General features: G+C 45.9%; 1 protein-coding gene across 1 annotated transcript in view; it reads right to left on the minus strand.

Annotated features, from left to right (window-relative positions):
- Positions 1-4,415: 4,415 nt before the first annotated feature.
- Positions 4,416-27,201, minus strand: part of LOC132823864 (cadherin-5-like) — a 62,721-nt gene continuing 39,935 nt past the window's right edge. Inside the window, exons 6-12 of the mRNA XM_060837933.1 lie at positions 22,468-22,649; positions 19,129-19,370; positions 18,183-18,319; positions 17,361-17,473; positions 16,863-16,971; positions 9,755-10,003; positions 4,416-7,230 (exon numbers count right to left, since the gene is read on the minus strand). Of these exons, the coding sequence (XP_060693916.1) occupies positions 6,743-7,230; positions 9,755-10,003; positions 16,863-16,971; positions 17,361-17,473; positions 18,183-18,319; positions 19,129-19,370; positions 22,468-22,649 (1,520 nt within the window). The 3' untranslated portion in view covers positions 4,416-6,742. The remainder of the gene's footprint in view (positions 7,231-9,754; positions 10,004-16,862; positions 16,972-17,360; positions 17,474-18,182; positions 18,320-19,128; positions 19,371-22,467; positions 22,650-27,201) is intronic.

Here is a 27,201-nt window from a genome sequence, read left to right on the forward strand (position 1 = left end):
CAGTGAGGGGGTGACGACAGTGAGGGGGAGACAGTGGGGAGGGTGACAATGAGGGGGGAGACAGTGAGGGAGAGACAATGGGGGGTGGTGAGGGTGTGGGGGATGACAGTGAGGGGGTGGTGACAGTGAGGGGGAGACAGTGGGGAGGGTGACAGTGAGGGGGGAGACAGCGAGTGGGAGACAGTGGGGGGTGGTGAAAGTGTGGGAGATGACAGTGTGGGCGGTGACAGTGAGGGATTGGTGACAGTGATGAGGAGACAGTGAGGGAGGAGTCAGTGGGGGAGAGACAGTGAGGGGGGAGTCAGTGAGGGGGAGACAGTGAGAGGGTGACAGTGATGAGGAGACAGTGAGGGGGTGACAGTGAGGGGGTGACAGTAAGGGGGTGACATTGAGGGGGTGACAATGAAGGGGTGACAGTGAGGGTAGGGGTGACAGTGAGGGGGTGGCAGTGAGGGGGAATGACAGTCAGGGGATTGTGAAAATGGGGGGGTGATGGTGAGGGGTTGACAGTGAGGGAGGTGACATTGAGGGAGGTATGACAGGGAGGGATGGTGACAGGAAGGTGGGGGTTGACAGTGAGGGGCTGAGACATTGGGGGGGAGTGTGACAGTGCTAGGGTAATGTTGAGGGGGGTGTGACAGTGAGTGAATGTGATAGTGGGGGGGAGTGTGACAGCGCTAGGGTAATGGTGAGGGGTGTGTGACAGTGAGGGGATGTGACAGCGGGGGCGTGACAGTGAGGGGCATGACAGTGAGGATGGGGGTGACAGTGAGGGGGAGTGTCAGTGGGGAGAGTGTGGCAGTGCTGGGGTAATGGTGAGGGGTGTGTGACAATGATGGATGGTGACAATGAGGGTGCTAGGATGTTGGGTGAGGGAGTGGTGACAGTGAGGGAGCCAGGAATAGGAGAGTGTGGTTCCCCCTGAACACTTCCCTGTTGAGCTTCATCTCCTCTGTCACAGACATAGAGCCCTGCCTCATCCAACCCTCACTGATGGCAGATGCCTACAAGTAACAATCACAGTCAGTGAATCAGTAGAGTATCCTGCCTGTAATAGATTGTGCACTTTGCTATTCCAGAGATGCTGAGATAAAGCAGAGGGCCCCTTCCTGTTTATTTAAAAAACTCAGATATTGTTAAGCCATCAAAGTGTTGGCAACACCCAACATCCCCTTGGGGATACTCAATTAGATAAGCAATGTTGGCCTTGGACCTACTTTTCTGCTTCCTAATAATCCCACTCAGCGTGAGTCAGCCCGAACGTTTTGAATTGATGAATGATTGGATCTGATTGCTACCTGGTGAATTATTCAGTGTGTTCCTGAGTCAGACTCTTTCAGGAAAATGACAGACTGTACAGTACTGGGTTTGAATCATCACATCTGACAAAGTGCAAGGAAGCCTTTCGGCCAGTGAACCCAATGTGCCTCCTGGGAAGTTCCATCCACTTTAAAGTTTAAAGGATTTGAAAGACTAGAGAGAGAGAGAACAACTATTTCCTCTGGTGGGAACTGTCCAAAACAAAACTTGAGAAGCTGCACTGGACTGTCCAGGGGTGAAATCCAAGAAACATGTGTTTGCATAAAAGACAATGCAGATCTGGAGCTCTCTTCCTGGAAGCTGTTGAGACTGGAGATCATTCATGACTTAAGAGTTGAGACTGATAGTTTTTTTTGTTAGATCAGTGCATTAAAGTTTACAGACCCACTGAAAGTAAATGGCAGTACAATGTATATTAGCTATGACATTAGGAAATGGCAGTCTAGATTAGAGAAACCCTTCTTCTCTCCCCTACGTGATTTTTACGTGATGCCAATCCTATAATGTATCACCAGAGGCAAACATAGTCATTGTTAGTCAAACTCCAATTCTTAGCTCAGTCCTAATCCCCTCCCCCTTCCATAATAGAGTCATTTTGACAGCAAATTTGAGCAAACATTGGCCGTTAACTGTCAGTTGTCATTGACTGATGTATCCTCCATGACAATGCCTCTCTCAATCAGAATCCACTTGTCAATCAATCAGCACTCTCCTTTCCTCTGGTATAAATGTTATTTTCCCTTTGGTATTTCTTACAAATTGTCCTGGACAGGATAGGACCCAAACCTCTGACAAAATGTGTCTATATTCAGTAATTATAACAAAACATGACAGACGTGGCTATGTTTGCTTTTATTGTTTCATGCCCATATGAGTGTCAGTGGTGAGCTCTTGCCTTATTGGATGCCCTTCTTGAATTGCCCTGAAAAGGATAGTAATGAGTTACCATAGAAACCAAATGGTATTTGGCATTCATTGCTGAAGGAGTCCAGTATGAAAGTAAAGAGGTGTTGCTGCAACAGCACAAGGCATCAGACCACATCTGGAATATGGTGAATAATCTTGGTCTGCTTTTTTCTTTTGTAGAATCCCTGCAGTGTGAAAACAGGCCGTTCAGCCCAAGTCCACACTGATCCTCCAAAGAGTAACCCATCCAGACCCATTCCCCACCCTACATTCACCCCTGACTAATGCACCTAACCTATACATCCCTGAACACTATGGGCAATTTAGCATGGCCAATGCACATCTTTCGTTACTTGAGGGAGGATGTAGTTGTATTGGAGTTTCACAAGATTGATTCCAGAGTTGAAGGGTTCATCTTATGGAGAGAGATCGAACAGTTTAGGCCGATACTCTCTGGAGTTTAGAAGAATGAGCTGATGATGTGTACAAGATGCTGAAAGGGATTGATAAAGTAGCCGTAGCAACAAAACAGAAATTGCTAGATAAACTCAGCAGGCCTGGTAGCATCTCAGCACCATTCTAATCATGACTCTAATCTCCATCATCTACACTACCACCTCTGCCTGGAACAAGGAATGTTCCACGTACCGGAAGAAACATCAAAGCAGCGCTTCACAGGAGGCTCCAATAGCACTGATGATGTTCCCTAGCCAGGGAACGAAACGTTTGCAGCAAAAACTTCCAGCTCGGCGAACAGAACCACAACAACGGACACCCGAGCTACAAATTATCAACCAGACTTTAAACCCCACAAAGAGACAGGCCTAACCGGGACCTATGTGGGGACCCACAGCCACCCCTCTGCACTGACGAAAGTGAAAGGAGTTAAAAGGGAAGTTGTTGAGGGGGAGGATGAGCTCACTCGGGTGGAGGAAGCTGGTGGTGAGTGGGTGTGGTACCAGGAAGAAATGGAGAGCCCTGAGACCATCCTGATGGGAAATAGACATGTTGCACATCCACGGGAAAGGGGGGGGGGGGGGCAGCTGGAGCCCACAAACTGGAAATTCCGAAACTGGCGTAAAGCATCAGAGGAATTGAAAATGTACTGGGCAGGGAGTGGATCAGTGCACGAAAATCCCAGTCGAAGCAGAAACGGATGAGTTCTGTGGGGCAGGATCAGACAGAAACAATGGGTCTGTCCGGGCAGTCCTGTTTGTGGATTTTGGGAAGGATGCAGAAGCGAATTATGGGGAACTGTCAGCTTGGAGGCAGTGGGAAGGACGGCAGAGCACCAGATGAAATGAGGTTAGTAACCATTTTGGACACAATAGCCTGATGTGGCATGGCAGGGTCATGGCCCCAGGGGAGGTAGGAGGAGGTATCTGAGAGCTGGCGCAATGTACAGTCAGTAAGCCGGATAACAGCAAGCTTAATGACCTGAGAGCACAGAGTGCAGTCAGTTCATGGGGAGATAGGTTAGAATGGGTGAAGGGGGCCAGGGAAATTAAGGTGACTGATGTCATGTTGACATTTCACGATGAACAGATCGCGTGCAGGTAAACGGGAGGAGTTCCAGGTGGATGGAGAGTGTTGGAGCTGGGTGGAGCAGTCTGTGGGATGGGGAGAGCACTCTTGTCCAAAGAAATGGGCATGGAGGCGAAGATGATGGAGAAATAATTCAATATTGTGGCTGAAATTCATTCTCCCAGGCTGATTGTTATCCACTCCTTTGTCTGTCCTTCTCTCTCTTGAGGGCTGTATCTCCACCTATCATTTACTCCTCACCCCCTCCCCTCACTTTATCTTCTGCAAAAAAAAAACAACTTTTTTCCTTGGTACCATCAGTTCTGAAGATGGGTCATTGGATCCTAAACATTAACTTTGATTTCTTTCCAAAAGTCCTGCCAGACCTGCTGAGATTTTCCGGCAATCTCTGATTTTGTTTCCTATTTCCAGCATCCACAGGGCTTTCTGTTTTTTTATTTAGATGTAGAGAGTATGTTAGTACATGTGGGGTGATCTAGAATGAAAGATCATAGTTTTAGGATAAGGATTAACTTATTTGGAACAGAAGATAAATTACTTTCTCAAAACGTCTTGAATTTGTAAAGTTTACTTGCCCAGAGTGCGGTGGATCATGTCCCATTATTGCGATCAACTAGTATTATTGAACAACAGTTACTCACAAATGTTATAAACCGTTTATTAACAAATTTTTTCCAAACATCAGAAGACAATGTAAAAACAACGAACTTTGTAACAACGGGATGTTCATTACAACAGCTACACCAACCACCGAGTAACTATTACCCACTGCCTACAAAGTATTTACAAAATTATTACAAACAGACATTCCTCATAGGAAGGCACACACGTGAAATACCTATTGCTGATTGCTTCAAGACTTTTCAAAGTTACGTTTAAAAAGTTTAAAAAAAAGGTTATGATAAAACCCTTTACATGCTGTGTTAAATCAATCTAAAAAGTTAAGACATTTAAAATGCAACTAAACACCTATAGGCTTTGAACAAAATTAATTTTGATATATTCCAAACTAGGTAGGCCTGAATGTTTCCATGGTTACAGAATGAGAATTCCCAATGCATTTTCCCATCCAGGCAGGTCCTGATTGGTGGGCAGTTAAAGCAAATTGAGAAAACTCCAGACTGTAAGCCCCTGTTACAGAAGTTTTATTAAAGCTTATCTTTTCTGCTTCTTTTTTACAGTGTTGCAATGTTTCATCAATTTGGCAGTGAGCATTCAAGGCCATAAATATAAGATAGTCATTTAGAAATCTTTAGAAACTCCCTTGCTCTGAGAATCCGGATCACATTATGACAGGGTGAGGTTGAGGTGAGTAGTACAGAAATGATGGGGTGGTGAGGATCGCAGATGCTGGAGAAGTCAGAGTCGATATAGAGTGGTGCTGGAGTAAGCACAGTAGATCAGGCAGCATCTGAGGAGCGAGAGAATCGATGTTTTTGGACTTCCTGATGAAGGGTTAAGCCTGAAACATCAACTCTCCTGCTCCTTGGATGGTGCCTGACCCGCTGTGCTTTTCCAGTGCCACACTTTATGGACTCGAAATGAAGGTGAGCGAGAGTATGAGGAAAGGGAATTTGGATGAAATGGAGGAAGCTCAAGTGGAACAGAAAGGATGGACAGAATGGTCTATTTTAATGCTGTAAATTCAGTACAGTCTGGTGTTACTGTGCATCAATGCGTCAGTGAAGAAAACTCTGACTGTCTCCTGGTGACTCATCTCAGGACAACTGTCTGAATCTGAGAGTCAGATCAAAGAAAGACATCCCTCACCATCACTCCCTCCACCATCCCAGCTCACCTCCATTAACCATCCACAGCTCATTGACATTGTCCTGCTCCTCTGTTGGCAACATAACACGCCGTTATTGTAATGCAAGAACCGTCAATGAATTTGATAGTTGACTCAGTGATTGTCTCTCACTTTTCGAGTAGTTATTAATTTAGTTCTTATTAATGTGTGTTACAATGCAATGCTGAGCAGGCGATGGCTTCGTGATATTATTGTTGGACAAATCCCTGCTGCGCAGGTGGTGGAATTTGAATTCAATAAAAATTGGAAATGAAGAATCTAATGTTGGCACGGAACAGTTGTTGGTTGTTGGAAAAACCCATCTGGGTCACTAATACCCGTTAGGGAAGGAAACTGCCATCCTTACCTGGTCTGGCCTACACGTGACTCCAGCAACACGGTTGACTTTTAACTGTCCTCTGGGTAATGCGTACTGGTTTAGGTAGTGACACTCATATACCATGAATGAAAACAAAGCGTTTTGTCAGTCATAGTTACGAGATAAGGAAGGTAGATAGAATTATGATACAGGTCAACCACAGGACTCTTGCCGGGTACTGGCATTGCCCCTGCATCTGAGCCAGAAGGCTTGGCTCCAAGTCCCTCCAGCTCCAGAGGTGTGTAATAACATCCCCGATGTGCCAAAGTTGTGTCTCCTGGTGGGAGAATCAAGGACCACAGAGCGCCACCTCAGAGTGAAGGGTCCAGCTGAGGAGGAAAAGACAGCTGAGGAGGAATTTTGTGTCTCAGAGAGGAGTGAATCTGTGGAATTCTTTACTGTACAGGACTGTTGAGGCTGGGTTGTTGAGAATATTCAAGGCTGAGGGAGACAGGTTTTTATTCAGGAAGGGAATCGAGGGATATGGGGAAAATGTAGGAAAGTGGAACTGAGGATTATCAGATCACTTATGACCTCATTGAATGGCAGAGGAGACTCGATAGGCTGAATGGTCTGGTTCTGCTCCCACACCTTATGGTCTTAACACGTTAATTTGAAAAAATGGACATGATCTAGTTGAATTGTAGAACATGCAGCAAAGGCAAAATGACCTCCTCTTGTTCTGATACTCTTGTGATATACAAACTAATGATCCACTTTCATTTTATAGCTTCCTTTCCTCACCCCACTTGGTAAACCTCTTTACCCAAATAAAAACACGAATCACATCTCCGTCTCTCGCTTCAATAATCTCCTATCGCCCTGTCCGGATCTGATCCATAAAGATCGGCCAACATTTGAAACCGGGGTCCCCAGTCAGTGAGGAAATCGTAATCCTGTTCGGAGTCGATGGAGGAGATGTCGAGGGAGCTCAGTGAGTCAGCGACTGAGTCAGCGCCTTCGTAACCGTAGACATGGAGGGTGTCGTAGGGCAGGCCATCTCTGTCACCGTCTGCTTCATCCTTCTTCATCTTGACCACTGAGCCCATGTCGTTGTTGGGCTTTCTGATCGGGGCGTAAACAGGGCTGCAGTTCACAGCCTTCGCTGGCCGTGGGCCGTTCACTCGGAGAGAGTTCAGCACCGTGATGTCGAAGGAGTTAGTGTCCATTTCCCCACCCCCTTCTTCGTCATACCTCACCAACTGCTCCCGGATTTCACCCGGAGGCTTCACCAACCCCACAAAGGCATTCTTCTTCCGTATCTTGTGGTGGACAATCAGCACTGCCAACACTGAGGGGAAGGGAAGAACAAAGTCAGTCATTCATTTCTGAAAGAACAACTAGAGGAGGAAGTATACTCCAACGGTTATGTATGTAGTTGGGTGGTGTTGCCCCTTTATGAGTTTGGGTCCAATGACACGGTTGGGGCAGTCTGGGACCCATTGTGAATCTGAGAGGATTCCCTGTTCACATTTACCCTCTATCTACAGCGTGTTCCATTTCTGCTTCCAGTGAACCACAACCACAATAACAATCACTTGCATTTAACTGGCACCTTTAGTAACCTTGGGATTAAATAACTTGGGATTTGCTAGGTTAGCCAGAATGAACAAAAAAAAATGAAGCTTGCTCTGATGTAAAGTTTGAGGTTAGATGATGAGCTGGTGATTAGAAAGCTCACTGGTTTTAATGTGTGTCTGTCAGTTAAAGAAAGTACATTTGGATTAAATGTTATAACTTAATAGTAAAGCCACACAGCAACTCCAAAAGGCTGGAGTCTTAGTTTAAAATAGATTAGGACATCAGACGTTGACCATTTATCATTAAGCAAAGAGTGCCTTAACCACAGTTTGGTGCTGTGTAAGTATCTCACAGTCAATTGGATGATGTAAAGGTGACAAGTGCAGAGCAAGCTAAGATTGAGGCCAAAGTTTGATAAAACCAAGTGCTAGAGCTAGTCCCTATGAGTCAATGGTCGACCTGGCCGTGGTTTAGGACAGGTTTGCCAGTGAGTGTAGTGCTGGAAAAACACAGCAGGTCAGGCAGCATTTGAGCGGCAGGAGAATCGATGTTTCGAGCATAAGCCCTTCATCAGTCTTCACTTTCTCCAAGTTTGCCAGTGATCAAATTCATCAAATTGCTGGAGACTTGACAGTGTCAGAGTTGACCACACAACCTGCCTGTAAGGAAAAAGGTTTGGGAAAGTTCGACTCAGGGCCATAGTTAGTTCAGGACAGGTCATCTGGGCAGTGACTGGAGATTGAGATGGAGCAGGCTGATCACCAGTTTTGGTGAGAACCTTAGACATGAGCACATGAAGCAGAGCGATATCTGCAATGTAAGGGTAAACTCGTGAGGTCTTACTATTTTTGCAGCATTTTTGACATGCAGTCTTTGAGAAAGAACATTGGCCACTTACAATACAGATATAATATACACTGTTATTAGAACAGCCTTGGATTATTTATACCTAGAGTTATCCAAAAATTCAGGAAAGTTGGGAACAGAAGCCTACAAGCATTCCCAAGCAGGACTTGGTAGGTATTGACAGACTGAGAATGGTGCTGACACTGGAGAGGTTATTTCAAAGGCCTGGACAAATACTCATGAGAGTTCCGATGATCTCAATCCCACCTTGAGGCTGGAGAATTTGAATTCAAATCAATAAACAATACAATATTCTTTTGTTGTCTCATGTTCTCTATTGTCAGAGTACAGTGAAGAGCTTTACAATGTCTGCCTTCTTACGGAGACGCCATAGGTATAAGTAGCTTGGTGCAATTCTTGGATACAACGGTGGAATAAAAGTAGTTGCACTACTTACGGAGTTGAAAACAAGTTTTTAAAAAAAGGAAAGCATTAAAGGGTTGACATTACAGTAAGGTAGGAAATTCCGAATAGACATTACCGTGCAGTAGCTCAGCACAGAGCTGCAACACATGGCCTGACCACCCCGCGCCAGGGTCAAATCTAACAGCTGTCCTCACTCTGCTTCAAACCCCAGAGCCCTCCGCGTTGGCACTCAGCTGCTCCAAGATAAGTGCCAGGGCTGCCTCCCTGCTCCAGGTCTCCACCTGGGACTCGCTGTCTGTGTGCTCCTCCGGGGCTGTATCCTCATCCCAGACTGGGGCTGTATCCCCATCTCAGACCGGGGCTGTGTCCCCATCCCACTCTGGGGCTGTATCCATCCCACACCGGGGCTGTGTCACCATTCCACTCTGAGTCTGTTAGTAAGTCAATTTGTGAGCAAGTCAGAGTATAATGCAGGACAATATAAAGGGGGGAAAAACAATGTTCAATTATTTAAATTTAATGTCACAATCTGATAGGGTGAGATTTGAACCCACGTTACCAGAGCCTCTGACTACCAGTCCGTATGGGATGAATAATATATAGTAGACACGTACAGAAAGGCCAACTGGCCCTTCTGTGGGTCTGGCTGCAGTGTGACCTTTAGGGCCTCAGTTGATTTGATGGCGGGATTCCAAACCCTGCAACAATCCAGGCTAGTAGCCCAGTGTGGAACAGAGGGAATGCTGCACTGCCAGAAGTGCTACCTTTCACAGGAAACTTTAAACCAAGGCACCGACTGTCTTCCATGGGTGTAAAAAGGCCAGTAGTGTTCTGTTTATTGTCCAAGACAATATTTGCCCCTCAACTGTCAAGACTAAAGGACAGATTATTCGGTCATTTATTACCACGTTGCTATTTGTGGCAAGCTGCTGTGTGCAAATGGATTGTTGTGTTTGCTACATTACAACAGCCTCAAGAAAAGTATTTTACTTTCTTTGCTGCACCTTCTGCAATTGACTCACCAATAGCAACGATGATGCAGAGGAAGACAATCAGCAGGACGGTGACGGTGACTCCTGAGGTGAGCGGAGCAAAGTGCCGGCAGTGTATCGGCTTCCTGTCTCTGTCACAGGTGCACACATTGATCTCCAGTTTCTCAGTGCTCCTCAGGGATGGATTCCCGTTGTCGGAGATGTTTATCAGCAACAAGAACTTGCTGGCCTCATTCTGATCGAAGCCTGCCTGTTTGACAGTGATGTTGGCAGTGTTATCTAGGGAAGAAAGGAGAGAATGAAGAGAGAAATTGTAAAGCTAAGAGAGAGAGAGGATAGGCTTTGGTTGCTGTCCGTTATCCTGTGCCATTGACATCACCGTTCTACCTCATAGGAAGGCTTCATCGTACAAAAGGTGCTGAGTGGATTAATAAGTATGGAACCAGGGATGAGGGACGTATGATAAGATTGGAGTGTATTGTTGAACAATGAGATCATGGAGTGCATGTTCATAGCTCCTTGAAAGTAGAACTGCAGGTAGATAGGATAGTGAAGAAGGCATTTGGTATGCTTTCCTGTATCGGTCAGAGTATTGAGTAGAGGGCTACTTTTGGAATATTGCATGCAATTCTGGTTTCCTTCCTATCAGAAGGATGTTGTGAAACTTGAAAGTGTTCAGAAAAGATTTGCAAGGATGTTGCCATCGTTGGAGGATTTGATCTACAGAGAGAGGCTGAATAGACTGGAGCACCGGAGGTTGAGGGGTGACCTTGTAGAAGTTTATAAAATCATGAGGGGCATGGATAGGATAAATAGACAAGGCCTTTTCCCTGGGATGGGGCAGCCCAGAACTAGATGGCATTAGTTTAGGGTGAGAGGTGCAAGATATAAAAGGGACCTAAGAGGCAACTTTTTCACGCAGAGGTGGTACGTGTATGGAATGAGCTGCCAGAGGAAGTGGTGGAGCTGGGTACAATTACAGCATTTAAAAGGCTTCTGGATGGGTATAAGAAGAGGATGAATTTAGAGGGAAATGGGCCAAGTGCTGGCAAATGGGACTAGATTAGGTTGGGATATGACATATGACACCAAGATTGGTGGAATAGCAGATAGTGAAGGGGACTGTCAGAGAGTACAGCAGAATATAGATAAATTGGAGAGTTGGGCAGAGAAATGGCAGATGGAGTTCAATCCGAGCAAATGCGAGGTGATGCATTTTGGAAGATCCAGTTCAAGAATGAACAGTACACAGTAAGTGGAAAAGTCTGGGGAAAATTGATGTACAGAAAGATCTGGGTGTTCATTGTACCCTGAAGGTGGCAATGAAATTCAATCGGACGGGGTATTGAGTACAAACGTTGGCAGGTCATGTTACAGTTGCGTAAGATTTTCTTTCAGCCACATTTGGAATACAGCATGCAGTTCTGGTCACCACATTACCAAAAGGATGTGGATGCTTTGGAGAGGGTGCAGGGGAGGTTCGCCAGGATGTTGTCTGGTATGGAGGGGGCTAACTATGAAGAGAGGTTGAGTAGGTTGGGATTATTTTCATGAGAAAGATGGAGGTTGAGGGGGAACCTGGTTGAGGTCTACAGAATCATGACAGGTATAGACAGGGTGGAGAGCAAGAAGCTTTTCCCCAGAGTGGGGGACTCAATTACTAGGGATCATGAGTTCAAAGTGAGAGGGGAAAAGTTTGAGGGAGATATAAGTGGAAAGTTCTTTACACAGAGGGTGGGAAGTGCTGGAACACATTGCCAGTGGAGATGGTAGGGCGGGCGATAAGATGTGTCTAGACAGATACATGAATGGGCAGGGAGCAGAGGGATGCAGATCCTTAGAAAATAGGCAACAGATTTAGATAGAGGATCTGGATCAACGCAGACTTGGAGGGCCGAAGAGCCTGTTCCTGTGTTGTAACCTTCTTTGTTTTGACATCGAACATAGAACATTACAGCGCAGTACAGGCCCTTCGGCCCTTGATGTTGTACCAACCTGTGAAACCAATCTGAAGCCCATCTATCCTACACTATTCCATTTTTATTCAAATGTCTATCCAATGACTACTTAAATAACATTATATTTGGCGAGTCTACTACTGTTGCAGGCAGGGCTTTCTACACCCTTACTGCTCTCTGAGTAAAGAAACTACTTCTGACATCTATCACCCCTCAATTTAAAGCTATGTCCCCTCATCACAGCCATCTCCATCTGAGGATAAAGGCTTACACTGTCCACCCTATCTAACCCTGGTCACATGGACAATTTAGACTGAAGGGTCTGTTTCTGTGCTGTACACGTGGTATGCAAAACAGCCCCAACTGTTTTGTATGAATAAGTTGTGGGCGGCACTGTGGCACAGTGGTTAGCACTGCTGCCTCACAGTGCCAGAGACCCGGGTTCAGTTCCCGCCTCAGGCGATTGACTGTGTGGAGTTTGCATGTTCTCCCCGTGTCTGCGTGGGTTTCCTCCGGGTGCTCCGGTTTCCTCCCACAGTCCAAAGATCTGCGGTCAGGTGAATTGGCCATGCTAAATTGCCCGTAGTGTTAAGTAGGGGGTAAATGTAGGGGTATGGGTGGGTTGCGCTTCAGCAGGTTGGTGTGGACATGTTGAGCCGAAGGGCCTGTTTCCACACTGTAAGTAATCTAATCTAATAAAAAATGTTGAGGCTGTTTTTGCGTACCACATGAATCAAATGAACACAGCCCGCTTAAAAAGTGTTGATGATGGAAACGAGAGACTGTTGTTTAGATCAGTGTGGTACTGGAAAAGCACAGCAGATCAGGCAGCATCCGAGGAGCAGGAAAATCGATGTTTCGGGCAAAAGCCCTTCATCAGGAAGAAACTGTGTCTAGTGACATGAAGCACATAATCTAATTATTTTTTCATGAGATGTGGGTTTCAGTGACTTGGCCACAATTTGTTTAGCATCCTGAACTGCCTTGAACCAAATGGTTTGTTCACCCATTTCAGAGTTAGAATTACACAAAGTCATATACAGGCCAGAACAGGTGGGGATGACAGATTTCCTTCTGTGAATCCACAGAAACCACAAAAGGCAGCCACTGGCCTCAGATGGGTCTATACAACAATTGATGAAAATAGCTTTATAATTCCAGTTTCCTAATTGGTTGAGTTATGTCAATCTATAAATCTCTGCGGACACCACGATAGGATTTCAACTCTTGTCCTCTGTCCAGGAGGTTGTTTGTACTGGCCAAGAGCAGTCCCATTCCAACACCAAGTCCATGAGCAAAATAACAAGAAGGGAAATGAGAGGTAGTTTCCTTTTACATGAGAATGCCCTGCCTACAAGGATAGTGGAAGCAGATTCAATAGTAACTTTCAAATTGGATTGGAATAAACTGGATAAATACTTACAAAATAAATACTGAGGAAACTATGGGGCTGGGCTATGGAACTAATTACTTAACTCCTTCAGAAAATCAGCTTGTTATGCTCAAATGTCTTTTTCCCAAGCAACTATTTGCTTCAGGGACTTAGTAATTCTCTCTGGCTCTCTACTTGCAATAATTTGCTTTCCTACTCATTGGATACAGCACACAGAGGAGCTCAAATGTCCACGTTTGCAGGTGATACTTTGATCCTTTAACAATTCAGGTTCAGAAAGTAAGATTGAGGCCATGATCAGATCAGCCATGATCTTGTTAAATGGCAGAGCTGGTTTGAGGGGTTGAATGGCCTCCTCCTGTTCCAAATCTGTATGATATTGATGTGACACTGCCATTTAGTTTCTGAGCTGGTTTGCTGTGTGTGCAGCTGAACCTGTTAGTACCCATACAGATTCTGCAACAGCAGAAGCTATAGCTGCAGCAGCAATAGACGTTAGTTGGTGGATTGACCTGGGCTGCAGAGGAGATTTTGAAAGCATGATCTTTTAACTTTTTATTCAATCACCCATTGTAGTGAGCTGAGGTGGTTGACCTGTTTTTTTAAAACGATGAGGCTCCTATTTCCCAGAATCACAGCAGTGTCCTGAGAAAGAAGGAGACTATTCACAACATGATGGTTGTACCAGCTCTTCAAATGAACACCATAACCCAATACCAGTTGCCTGCCTTCTCCCCTGTACCATTGCTAATTGTTTTTTTAATTAAAATACCCATCCCATGCCCCTCTTGAATGCCTCAATTGAACCTGTCTCCACCACATTCCCATACTCTATGAGTGAAAAAGGTTTTCCTGTTTCCTTTTCAGATTAGATTCTCTACAGTGCTCAAACAGGCCCTTTGGCCCAACAAGTCCACATGGACCCTCTGAAGGGTAACTCACCCATCTACTCCCTACTAATGAACCTATCACTATGGGCAATTTAGCATGGCCAATTCACCTGACCCACACATCTTTGGTCTGTAGGAGGAAACCCACGCAGACACGGGGAGAATGTGCAAACTCCACACAGGCAGTTGCCGGAGGCTGGAATCGAACCCAAGCCCCTGACGCTGTGAGGCTGCAGTGCTAACCACTGAGCCACTGTACTGCCCAGCGATCTTTTGAATCAATGCCCTCTCTTGTTCTTTTAGCAAGCAGGGACAACTTCTCCCTGTCTACTCTATGCAGCACACTCACGATTTTGAAAAGCTCTATCAAATTTCCAGTTAATCTTCACCTCTCCAAGGAGAACAGTCCCAAATTCTTCAATCTGTCTCGTCACTGTAGTTCTTCATTCCTAGAACCATTCTAGTAAATTGCGTCTGTACTTTCTGCAGTGTGTTCACATCTTCCTCACAATGTGGCACCAGAACCGTACACAATACTCTGGTGGAGGTTGAAACTGTCCGATACATCTATTTAACCTGGTGATGAGGAGGAATCCTTTGTCTTAGAGGGTCATGAGTATTTGGAACAGTTTTCCCCAGAAGGCGGTGGACACTTAGGAATATAGGAAAAGGATAAGGCTATTCAGCCTGCTTTGACATTCTGAATCATGGCTATTTACCTCCTCAGTCCCACTTTCCCTCACTGTCAGTACATCCCTCAATGTCATTCAACTCCAAAAGCCTATTGATTTCTGTTTTGAATCTGCTCAATGTCTGAGCTTCCATGGGTCTCTGAGATCGAGAATTCCAAAGATTTACTACACACTGAGTGAAGACATTCCTCCTCAGATCAGTCTTAGACAGCCAGCCCCTTATCTTGAGATCGTGTCCCCAGTCACAAATCGCTAAAGAGTCATAGAAATGTACAGCATGGAGACAGACCCTTCAGTCCGGCTTCTCCATGATGACTAGATATCCTAAATTAATCTCATTCCATTTTCCTGCACGTGGCCCATATCCCTCTAACTCTTTCCTATTATCCATCCAGATGCCTTTTAAATGTTGTAATTGTACCAGCCTCCAACACTTCCTCTGGCAGCTCATTCCATACACACACCACCCTCTGTGTGTGAAAAAGCTGCACCTCAGATCCTTTGTAAATCTTTCCCCTCTCACCTTAAGCCTATGCCCTCTAGTTTTGGATTCCAGTCCCCTGAGGAAACAACCTTGGCTATACAACCTGTTCATGTCCCTTATGGTTTTTTGAACCTTTATAAGGCCACCCCTCAGCCTTTGATGCTGCAGGGAAAATAGACCCAGACTCTTCAACCACCAGCCGGGAGACAATTTCAGACACAGTTAATGAAAATTATTAAGGCAAAATAGATGGAGTGTTGATCAACAAGGGGCTCCAAACATTATTGGAGAGCTGGGAATGTAGAGTGGGTGTCACAATCTGATCAGACATGACCTTGTCAAACGGCAGAACAACTCGAGGGGCCGAATGGTCTACTCCTGCTCCTTATTCATATGGTATATGATCTCTCACTAGCTCTACAATAGCCACTTGCATTTATATAGGATCATCTTTCGTGCAGTGAAACATTGAAGTGTTTCTCAGAACATTATCAAACTAGTGGATTGAATAAACACACAAAAAAGCACCAACTGAAGAAAGGAGGTGTGAGGTATTGGGAAAAGCTGAAGGTGATGGTGAGGGCTGGGGTGACTAAAGTCATGGCCAGAGGGGTCAGTTCAAACAAGTGTCTTAAAGGCAGAGAGAGGAATACTAACATTTGGGGATGCAAGATATCAGAACTTAGGTTTTAGGTCTGAAAACCATCCAGGACAAAGCACTTTGCTGGAAGGGCATGCCAAAGCATTAACTTAAACACTTACTCCCTCCACTGAAGCTCAGTGGCACCAAAGATCCTTAGACAGCACTTTCCAAACCCTTGACCACTAGAAGGACAAAGGCAGCATGGGAACACCAGTCTCTACAAGTTCCCCTCCAAGTCATTCACCATCCTGACTTGGAAATATATCGCTGTACCTTCACCGTCTCTGGGTCAAAATCCTGGAATTCCCTTTCTCAAAGCACCATGAGTCTCCCTACATCTCATGGACTACAGTGATTCACGACAGCAGTCAATCACCATGAGGGATGGGCAATAAATGTTAAACCAGCCAGCAATGCCCACTTCCCATGAATGAATAAAAAAGGATGCTGACTGGGTTCTCTGGTTGCCAAACCTCCTGGAAATGGGAGCAGTTTCTCCTTGACAACTCTATCAAACCCTCACAATTTGAAGACTTCAACTAAATCTTCTTTATGAGGATGCTTCTTAGAGAAGGCACTAATCAAATCTCTCATCCCTTGTGTGCTTTTAGAACATGTCAAAGTTAAAAATCACACAACACCAGGTTATAGTCCAACAGGTTCATTTGGAAACATTAGCTTTCGGAGCATCTTACAATCTTATTCTCCACAACCACCTGATGAAGGAGCAGCGCTCCGAAAGCTAGTGCTTCCAAATAAACCTGTTGGACCATAACCTGGTGTTGTGTGATTTTTAACTTTGTACACCCCAGTCCAACACCGACTCCTCCACATCATGACTAACTTGTAACCTTCCTGCAGGTTGGTCTCCACATATTACCAGTGGGCTTTATTTGTGTTGTATATCATTATATGAAGTTCCTATTTCACTTCAACAGAGGTTCGTCTATCGTGAAAATGTCTATTGAAATCAGACAGCTGAATTTGGCTGTGTTTATTCATCACTCATTGACTAGCATTGTGCAGCATCATTTCAGGTCCTTTCTCCCTGTTATATTATCCTGATGTTTTCACTTACTGCCATTGTCCTTGACTGAGAAGTTGCTGTCCTTCTCCGCTATCCTGAAATGAAATCTGACAGATGGAGTAATTTCATCGAGATCAACAGCAGAGATCATTTGGATAACCTAGAGTCAATTCAAATAATAATACAGTATCACATGGTGTGTTCATATAGAATATAAACAATACAATTCCTGAATTACATGTTGTGCTATTATATAATATAGACAGTGTGATACCCAGTATTACGTAATACATTAATACATACAATACACAATGTCATATCCTGTTACAGATGGTAAATTAATATATACTGTAGACAACATTATATCCATTACCATATGACTTATTAATGCATACTATAGATGTTGTGATGCCCAGTATCGTGTGGGTTGACACCATATTCAGTATCACATGCTGTGTTAATATATATTATTATTCAGTGTCACATGGCAGTGTTATACACGTTAATATATTGCATGTTAATATAGATTTTTGGCCAATCTCCACTCACCGTTCCAACTGCATCATCTTCACAGACATGGGGATTGTAGTTTTCAGCCAAAGTTGGAGCATTATCATTTTTATCCAACACTTTAATTGTCACTTGAGTATAGGATGTGGAATCTATAAAGCAAGCAGTAATGTAAGTGATTAGCAACGTTGAGAGGTATAGGGAAGGAAATGAAGTACTCAGCTTCAGAGAAACTGAAGCAAGGGCTGCTAGTAGTGGAAATGTGAAGTACTCTACAGCTTGAACTTGGAGGAATGCAGCAGTGTCAGATGGTTATAGAGCCCAAGGAGATTATGGCTGAGGGAAGGCCAGGGTTCTGGAGATATTTTGAAGAGAAGAACAAGGGTTTTGGAATTGGAAGTTATCAGACTGTGTGTGTCAATGCGATGCATGCGTTGGGGCAGGTTATACATGAACTGGAGAGCTTTGGATAAAGTGGTAATTCCAGATGGTTCATGGAAGGATACTGACTAGAAGAGCACTGGAACAGTTCATTGAATCCCTACAGTGTGGAAGTAGGCCATTCAGTCCATCACTGACCCTCTGAAGAGCATCCCATCCCTGTTACCCTGGATTTCCCATGGCTAATCCACTCAGCCTGCACATCCTTGGACACAAGGGGGCAATTTACATCTTTGGACTGAGAGAGGAAACCGGAGTACCTGAAGGAAACCCATGCAGATATCCAAGGGTGGAACTGAACCCAGATACCTGGTGCTGTGAGGTAGCAGTGCTAACCACTGAGCCACTATGCCACCCCTTAAGTATTGGTGATGATTCAGTCTGAAATGAAGGTCTCTGCAGGCAGGAATGGAGACTTACTGTTTTTACCAACTTCATGGGCTGCCACTGTGATGTTGTGCCAGGCAATATCTTCTCGATCTAGCTCCACACCGGTTTTAATCACACCATCATCTTGTCTGATGTCAAAAAATTCTTTCCCATCTATTAATGAGTACCTGGAGGCACAGAATACATTTCCAAACAACATAACATTACAACGCTGAACTCAAAATATTCATTTAACTATGCTAAATTATTTCATACTTCTGAGATTATATGTATCAAATAACAATCCAAAGGGCAGCACGGTGGCACAGTGGTTAGCACTGCTGCCTCACAGCGCCAGAGACCTGGGTTCAATTCCTGCCTCAGGCGACTGTCTGTGTGGAGTTTGCACGTTCTCCTCGTGTCTGCGTGGGTTTCCTCCGGGTGCTCCGGTTTCCTCCCACAGTCACAAAGATGTGCGGGTCAGGTGAATTGGCCATGCTAAATTGCCCGTAGTGTTAGGTAAGGGGTAAATGTTGGGGTATGGGTGGGTTGCGCTTCGGCGGGTCGGTGTGGACTTGTTGGGCCGAAGGGCCTGTTTCCACACTGTAAGTAATCTAAGTAATCTAATCTAAGCGTCAAAGCACCTGACAGAATTGAATTGAGGGGCTCAGGGTGGTTTATACATGGAATAACATAAAAAACAGGAGTGAGTTACAGACTGGAATCTGATCTGGAGGTTCAGGGGGTTTATAAACCAAGGGTGATATGAGACAAAACCCTTTTCACTCAGTGAGCAGTTAGAGTCTGGAAGGTACCGGCTGGAAAAGTGGTGGAGCCAGGTTCAATTGAAGCATTTAAGAGGGAATTGGATGATTCTTTGGTTAAAGTGGTGTGCAAGAGTTTGGGGAAATTGCAATATCTGATACATTGCTCTCGTTTCCATTGAGTGAAATTCCCGGTGTTTATCCAAGATAATTGATCCAAGTGGATTCCTTACCAAATGCTGTTTTTGGCGCGGTCTGGGTCCTTAGCTGAAACCCTCCCGATCGAGGTGTCAATGGGCTGGTTCTCACTGACAGTGAAGGTGTAGTGACCTCGGCTGAATACCGGAGGCTCATCCACATCGAGCACATCGATGACAACAACTGTCTTAGTCTTGTACTTCAGCCCCTTCACTAATGTGGGGTTTTCTGCTTCCAATTCAATCTGGTGCTGTCGCTGCTTCTCAAAATCCAGGCTCTGTTTAAACAGAAAGCAGATGACAACTAACTGTGTAGGCTGTGGCATTGGCTTGGTAGTTAGTAGAAACAAACTCATAGGACAAGGGAGAATTCAAAATCCTGAATCCTCACTGACCCCCACCACAACATCTACATTCCTCACTCCCCTCTCCCATATCCTCACCCCCTCCTGCTCCCACATGCTCACACCACCTCCTACCCATGTCTACACACACTCCCCCTCCTTTGTCCTCACATTCCTTTCCCATGTCCCCACCCCCCTCCTGCTCCCACATGCTCAGCCCGTCTCCCCCTCCCATTTCAATATTGCGAGACTTCTGTGTGCACTGCAGCCTTTGCTTACGATATGGTATGTATATTCGGTCTGGGACCGTGTTCATGTCTGAATTAGAGGGTGGGACCAGTTGTGTGTGTGTGTGTCAGCCTTTTATAGCAAGTGGTGATAGTTTCACAGTTATCGTTACTGTGACAAGCTTTCAATTCCCAGTTTACTTTTAAAACTAATTAATTGAATTTAAATTTCACCAATTACCACTGTGGAGCTTGAACCTACATTCCCAGAACTATTAGCCGGGGATTCTGGATCACTTATCCAGTGAAATTATCATGCTATCACCTTCACCAGCACCTCCTAAGTATGCCCTATCTGGAGGCTAGAGGGAAGAGCAGCAGATACAAGGGAATGGCGTCCCTTTCAAGTTCTCCTCCAAGCCAGTCTGCATCCTGACTTGAAAGTATATCGCCATTCCTTCAGTGTCACTGGGTCCAAATCCTGGAATTCCCTCCCTAAAAGGGCATTGTGTGGACTGCAGTGTTTCCAGACAGCAGCTCACTCCCACCTTTTAAGGAGTTTGGCAACAAATGCTGTCCTTGCCCACAAACAATTGAAGTAAAAAATGAGGTCTGCAGATGCTGGAGATCACAGCTGCAAATGTGTTGCTGGTCAAAGCACAGCAGGTTAGGCAGCATCTCAGGAATAGAGAATTCGACGTTTCGAGCATAAGCCCTTCATCAGGAATAAGAGAGAGAGAGCCAAGCAGGCTGAGATAAAAGGTAGGGAGGAGGGACTAGGGGGAGGGGCGATGGAGGTGGGATAGGTGGAAGGAGGTCAAGGTGAGGGTGATAGGCCGGAGTGGGGTGGGGGCGGAGAGGTCAGGAAGAGGATTGCAGGTTAGGAGGGCGGTGCTGAGTTGAGGGAACCGACTGAGACAAGCCGACCCATTGTCTCAGCCTGCTCCTGCCCCACCGAACTCATCTCCCAATACCTCGACACGGTCCTGTCCCCTTTAGTCCAAGAACTCCCCACCTACGTTCGGGACACCACCCACGCACTCCACCTCCTCCAGGATTTTCGCTTCCCCGGTCCCCAACGCCTTATTTTCACTATGGACATCCAGTCCCTGTACACCTCCATCCCCCATCACGAAGGACTCAAAGCCCTCCGCTTCTTCCTTTCCTGCCGCACTAACCAGTACCCTTCCACTGACACCCTCCTTCGACTGACTGAACTGGTCCTCACCCTGAATAACTTCTCTTTTCAATCCTCCCACTTCCTCCAAACTAAAGGAGTTGCCATGGGCACCCGCATGGGCCCCAGCTATGCCTGCCTCTTCGTAGGATACGTGGAACAGTCCATCTTCCGCAACTACACTGGCACCACCCCCCACCTTTTCCTCCGCTACATCGATGACTGTATCGGCGCTGCCTCGTGCTCCCACGAGGAGGTTGAACAGTTCATCAACTTTACTAACACCTTCCATCCCGACCTGAAATTCACCTGGACTGTCTCAGACTCCTCCCTCCCCTTCCTAGACCTTTCCATTTCTATCTCGGGCGACCGACTCAACACAGACATCTATTATAAACCGACTGACTCCCACAGCTACCTGGACTACACCTCCTCCCACCCTGCCCCCTGTAAAAACGCCATCCCATATTCCCAATTCCTTCGTCTCCGCCGCATCTGCTCCCAGGAGGACCAATTCCAACACCGCACAACCCAGATGGCCTCCTTCTTCAAGGACCGCAGATTCCCCCCAGACGTGATCGACGATGCCCTCCACCGCATCTCCTCCACTTCCCGCTCCTCCGCCCTTGAGCCCCGCTCCTCCAACCGCCACCAAGACAGAACCCCACTGGTTCTCACCTACCACCCCACCAACCTGCGCATACAACGTATTATCCGCCGCCATTTCCGCCACCTCCAAACGGACCCCACCACCAAGGATATATTTCCCTCCCCTCCCCTATCAGCGTTCCGCAAGGACCACTCCCTTCGTGACTCCCTTGTCAGATCCACACCCCCCACCAACCCAACCTCCACCCCCGGCACCTTCCCCTGCAACCGCAGGAAATGTAAAACTTGCGCCCACACCTCCACACTCACTTCCCTCCAAGGCCCCAAGGGATCCTTCCATATCCGCCACAAGTTCACCTGTACCTCCACACACATCATCTATTGCATCCGCTGCACCCGATGTGGCCTCCTCTATATTGGTGAGACAGGCCGCTTACTTGCGGAACGCTTCAGAGAACACCTCTGGGCCGCCCGAACCAACCAACCCAATCACCCCGTGGCTCAACACTTTAACTCCCCCTCCCACTCCACCGAGGACATGCAGGTCCTCGGACTCCTCCACCGGCAGAACACAACTACACGACGGCTGGAGGAGGAGCGCCTCATCTTCCGCCTGGGAACCCTCCAACCACAAGGTATGAATTCAGATTTCTCCAGCTTCCTCATTTCCCCTCCCCCCACCTTGTCTCAGTCGGTTCCCTCAACTCAGCACCGCCCTCCTAACCTGCAATCCTCTTCCTGACCTCTCCGCCCCCACCCCACTCCGGCCTATCACCCTCACCTTGACCTCCTTCCACCGATCCCACCTCCATCGCCCCTCCCCCTAGTCCCTCCTCCCTACCTTTTATCTCAGCCTGCTTGGCTCTCTCTCTCTTATTCCTGATGAAGGGCTTATGCTCGAAACGTTGAATTCTCTATTCCTGAGATGCTGCCTAACCTGCTGTGCTTTGACCAGCAACACATTTGCAGCCACAAACAATTGAAAGAATGAAAGAAAATACAGTGAGTATCAAATTACCTTCTTGACTGTTATAACTCCCTCTTGTGTATGTGGGTCTGTTTTAATGCCAAACATACTATTGCGACTGACAATTGTGTACAGTATTTTTGCATTCTCTCCTTCATCCAGGTCCTTGGCTTTCACTCGATTTACTGCACTTCCAATTGTGGCATCCTCCAAAACAGAATAGTTGTATTGCCCTGCAGATATAGTGAAACTCACATTCATATTTGGTTAGGAGCTTGCTGCAAAGATAATACTGTGTCGTATTATGAGCCAGTTTACTCATTTCCCCTCTCCCCACCCCAGTTCCAACCTTCCAGCTCAGCACCATCCTCATGACCTATCCTACCTGCCAATCTTCCTTCCCATCTATCTGCTCCACCCTCCTCTCTGACCTATCACCTTCATCCCCATTCCCATTCACCTATTGTACTCTTTGCTACCTCCCCCCCAGCCCCACCCCCCCTCCCATTTATCTCTCCACACCCGAGGCTCCCTGCCTCCATTCCTGATGAAGGGCTTTTGCCCGAAACGTCGATTTCCCTGCTCCTTGGATGCTGCCTGACCTGCTGTGCTCTTCCAGCACCACTCTAGTCTGGACTCTGTATTATGAGATAGTCAGGTCTGTACTTTTCAAACAGCTCCACAGCATGACAACATATGATGTGTCTGCACGAGAGAACCCACTTGACTTCAGGCACAGTCTCTTCGCAATGGAGTCCGTGTCATCAGCCAGTGAAGTGCATTGTATGGTAACACCAGCAAGTAAACACAGAGCCCAGACTGTGTGTAAGCCTGTGGTATCCTGGTCTTGATAACAAATAGTGCTGTCAGTAAACTTCAAGACATCTATCTACTAAGAATGTGATGCTTTTGTGGCATATTTTGAAAGAGCTGGAAATGTATTGCTGGAAAAGCACAACAGGTCAGGCAGGATCCAAGGAGCAGAAGAATCGACATTTCGGGCCTGACGTTTTGGGTTTCCTGAAGAAGGAGTCATGCCTGAAATGTCAATTCTCCTGCTCCTTGGGTGCTGCCTGACCTGCTGCGCTTTTCCAGCAACATATTTTCAGCTCTGATCTCCAGCATCTGCAATCCTCACTTTCTCCTCGAATATGTTGAAAGAGCCACCTTGTAGAAAACCTTAAATCACAGGCCACTAATAATATGCAAACTGGCCAGTGGTTCAGGAAATTCAGATACACTCTTGGAGTTGAAACCTCCAGGATTTGCATGTGAACATACATACAGAGAAAACAATGAGGAGCAGGAATAAGCCACTCAGAATTGAATCTGCACAGCTGATCAATAAGATCATGTTGGATTTGATTATTCCACAATCTCACCTACCCCTTGATGATCATTTGCCCCAATCTGCTTAACTTGTGCTATATATGTTTTCATTACTTGCTTCACACCAATCTCAGTTCACCTTTCATTCCTTATTATCTTTAAGAACTTGTTGGTTTAAAAAAAATAGAAATTTAGCTTCAAGAACTGTTCTCCTCTGAAGACCAATGTTCACCCCCCTCCCCACCCCAGCTCTCTGATGGATTTAGAAATCCTGGTGCAGGAAGCTGCAATGTTCATTCACAGAGAGAGAGGATAAATAGAAGGGATGCTATTCTCTAGAGCTTAGAGGGTTGAAATGTGATCTCATTGGACGATAAGAAGTTCTTGGAAATGGTCGATGCTAAGAGGTTCCTTCCCTGGGCAGGACAGTCTTGCCTCAGAATAAACTGAAATTGGGAGCAGTGGTGAAGTGGCAGTATCACAGTGTGGGTAATATGAAAATCCAGGTGAATGTTCTGCGGACATGGGACTCTGGAATAAAAACTAGCTTAATGGAATCCCTAAAGCCATTGTAAATTGTCATGAAAAACCCCTCTGGCTCATGTGGGAAAGAACTATGATGTCCTCACCTGGTCAGGTCTACATGTGACTCCACAACAACGTAGGTGACCCTTAACTGTCCTCTGGGCAAATAAGAACAGGCAATAAATGTGACACATAACCAGTGACGCCTTCATCCTATGAAATGCATAAAATAGGGATTGGGTCCTTAGGGCTGGGATGATGCAACATTTCACCACTCAGAAGGTTGTGTATCCTTGGCATTCTTTATCCCAGAGGATTGTGGAAGCTCAGTCATTGTGTAATTCAAGACAGAGATTGGTAAATGCTTGGTTACGAGAAGATTGGGTGGATATGGGGATTGTGTATGAGGGTGGATTTCAGGAAGATTGACCACCATGATCCTGCAGAATGGTGCAGCACACAAGACATCAGCATCTAACCTGCTTCGATTTTTTAAAGTTCCTATGTGCTTTATTTGCATAAATGAATTTGCACGTGACGTACCTGCACGATAGTAGAGGAAGTGTGCAGTGCGGCATTTTTCATGGGATGTGTACAGCGTTGTCAATGCCAGCCTCTGTTGTCCCTCCCTTAATGCCCCTGAACTGAGTGCCTTGCTCAGTCATTTCAGAGGATATTGGAGAGTCAACCACATTGCTGTGGGACTGGAGTCATATGTAGGCCAGACCAGGTAAGGCTGGCAGATTCCTTCCCTAAATGGACATTAGTGAACCAGGTGTGTTTTTCTTGACAATGAACAATGGATTTGTGGACAACATTTGTGGGAGAAGTGACTGCATGTTGACTGTGGAAGCCATTTTCCCTAATCAGGGGAAACACGTTAGTTAAACGACCTGCTAATTGGATTCTCTCAGAGATAATGCTGTTGTACCTCTGCATCCACTGCTGAGACCCCTGAGGGATCTCTCACTCCATGGGAGCTCCAGCTAAAACAATAGGAGAAAGTGAAGACTTTCTGATGAAGGCTCCTCCTGATGAAGGACTTATGCCTGAAACGTCGACTCTCCTCTCCTCGGATGCTGTCTGACTGGCTGTGCTTTTCCAGCATCACACTCTCAGCTAAAACAATATCCCTGCAGACAAGATGTAACCAAACTATTTAATATTGATAGTCTCTAAACACTTGCTACTATGAATAGGATGCTACCTGAGCGGTTTCAATTGTACAACTGATCAATGTTGTTAGGCCAATAGCGTTGTTAGTCTTTTAATATTGTTAAACTATCTATCGTAGTTAGACCTGTATTGTTCTGTAACAAACAATCAGCCATTTGTAACCCTTTATAAACTGTATACACCTGTAGCTGGAGGGAGAATTTACAAATCATCAGTGCTGAGGATCATTCCGAGCTGAGAGGTCATTCAGTACTGAGTGGTCATTCCGTGCTGAGTGGTCATTCCGCGCTGAGCTGTCATTCAGTACTGAGCGGTCATTCTGAGCTGAGTGGTCATTCCGAGCTGAACTGTCATTCTGTGCTGAGCGGTCATTCCGTGCTGAGCGGTCATTCCGTGCTGAGCGGTCATTCAGTACTGAGCGGTCATTCTGAGTTGAGTGGTCATTCCGAGCTGAGCGATCATTCCGAGCTGAACTGTCATTCCGTGCTGAGCGGTCATTCCGAGCTGAACTGTCATTCCGAGCTGAGCGGTCATTCCAAGCTGAGCAGTCATTCCGAGCTGAACGGTCATTCCAAGTTGAGTGGTCATTCCGAGCTGAGCGGTCATTCAATACTGACCGGTCATTCTGAGCTGAGCGGTCATTCAGTGCAGATCGATTATTCTGAGCTGACCGGTCATTCCGAGCAGAGCGGTCATTCAGTGCAGATCAATCATTCCAAGTTGAGCGGTCATTCAGTGCAGATTGATCATTCCGAGCTGAGAGGTCATTCTGAGCTGAGGGATCATTTCGAGCTGAGGGATCATTCCGAGCTGAGAGATCATTCCGAGTTAAGCTATCATTCTGAGCTGAGTGGTCATTTACCTCTTCCCACGATATCATGAAATAAACCAACATGCCAATTTCACAAGGTTTGCGTACGAGGTTTATTGGAAATAGGAAATTTATCCGACATCATTAGACTCCAGTTTTTTAAAATTGAATTCAAATTGCAAAATATGCCAAGACAGGATTCAAACCCAGATCCCCAGAACATTACCTGTGTCTACTGGGGCACGGAGGGCCAGTGGTCAACACTGCTGCCTCACAGCGCCAAGGACCCAGGTGTGATTCCAGCCTTGGGTGATGGTCTATGTGGGGTTTACACATGCTCCCTGTGTCTGAATGGGTTTCCTCTGGTGCTCTGGTTTCCTCCCACAATCCAAAGATTTGCAGATTAGATGAATTGACCATACTAAATTGCCCACAGTGTTCAGGGATGTGTTAGTGAGGGGTAAATGTAGAGTAAGAGGAGAATGGGTATTGGTGGGATATTCTTCAGAGGGTTGGTGTGGACTTGATTGGCTGTAGGGATTCTATGAATTAATAAGCTAGTGCTAATACCACTAGTCTATTGCCTCCCCTAGCCTGAAAATAATAGATATTTGATCTTTGTTGCCTCTATGTTTTCACCAATTCTCTTCCGCCTCTACCTGCCCTCTGACCCTGCTAGCCATAAGGTCCCTAGCCTGAAGTCCTCTCCTGTTGGTACCACCGCCGCATTAAGGTTCGCTTAGTTATATGGAATTGTTATTGAAGTAAAGAATCAATTAGTCCCTTCATGATTGATGCAAACTCTTACAAATTATTTTCAAACATTCTTAAATTCAGTGATTGATATGGCTTTGAGAGAGCTCTGCATTAATCATGCTGTGGAGTGCTGTAGCTATGTCTCTGGATTGTGTTTCACCCATTAACTCAATCCCGTGTAGCTGTCC

Source organism: Hemiscyllium ocellatum, chromosome 17 (assembly GCF_020745735.1).
Source record: "Hemiscyllium ocellatum isolate sHemOce1 chromosome 17, sHemOce1.pat.X.cur, whole genome shotgun sequence".
Classification (NCBI taxonomy): Eukaryota; Metazoa; Chordata; class Chondrichthyes; order Orectolobiformes; family Hemiscylliidae; genus Hemiscyllium; species Hemiscyllium ocellatum.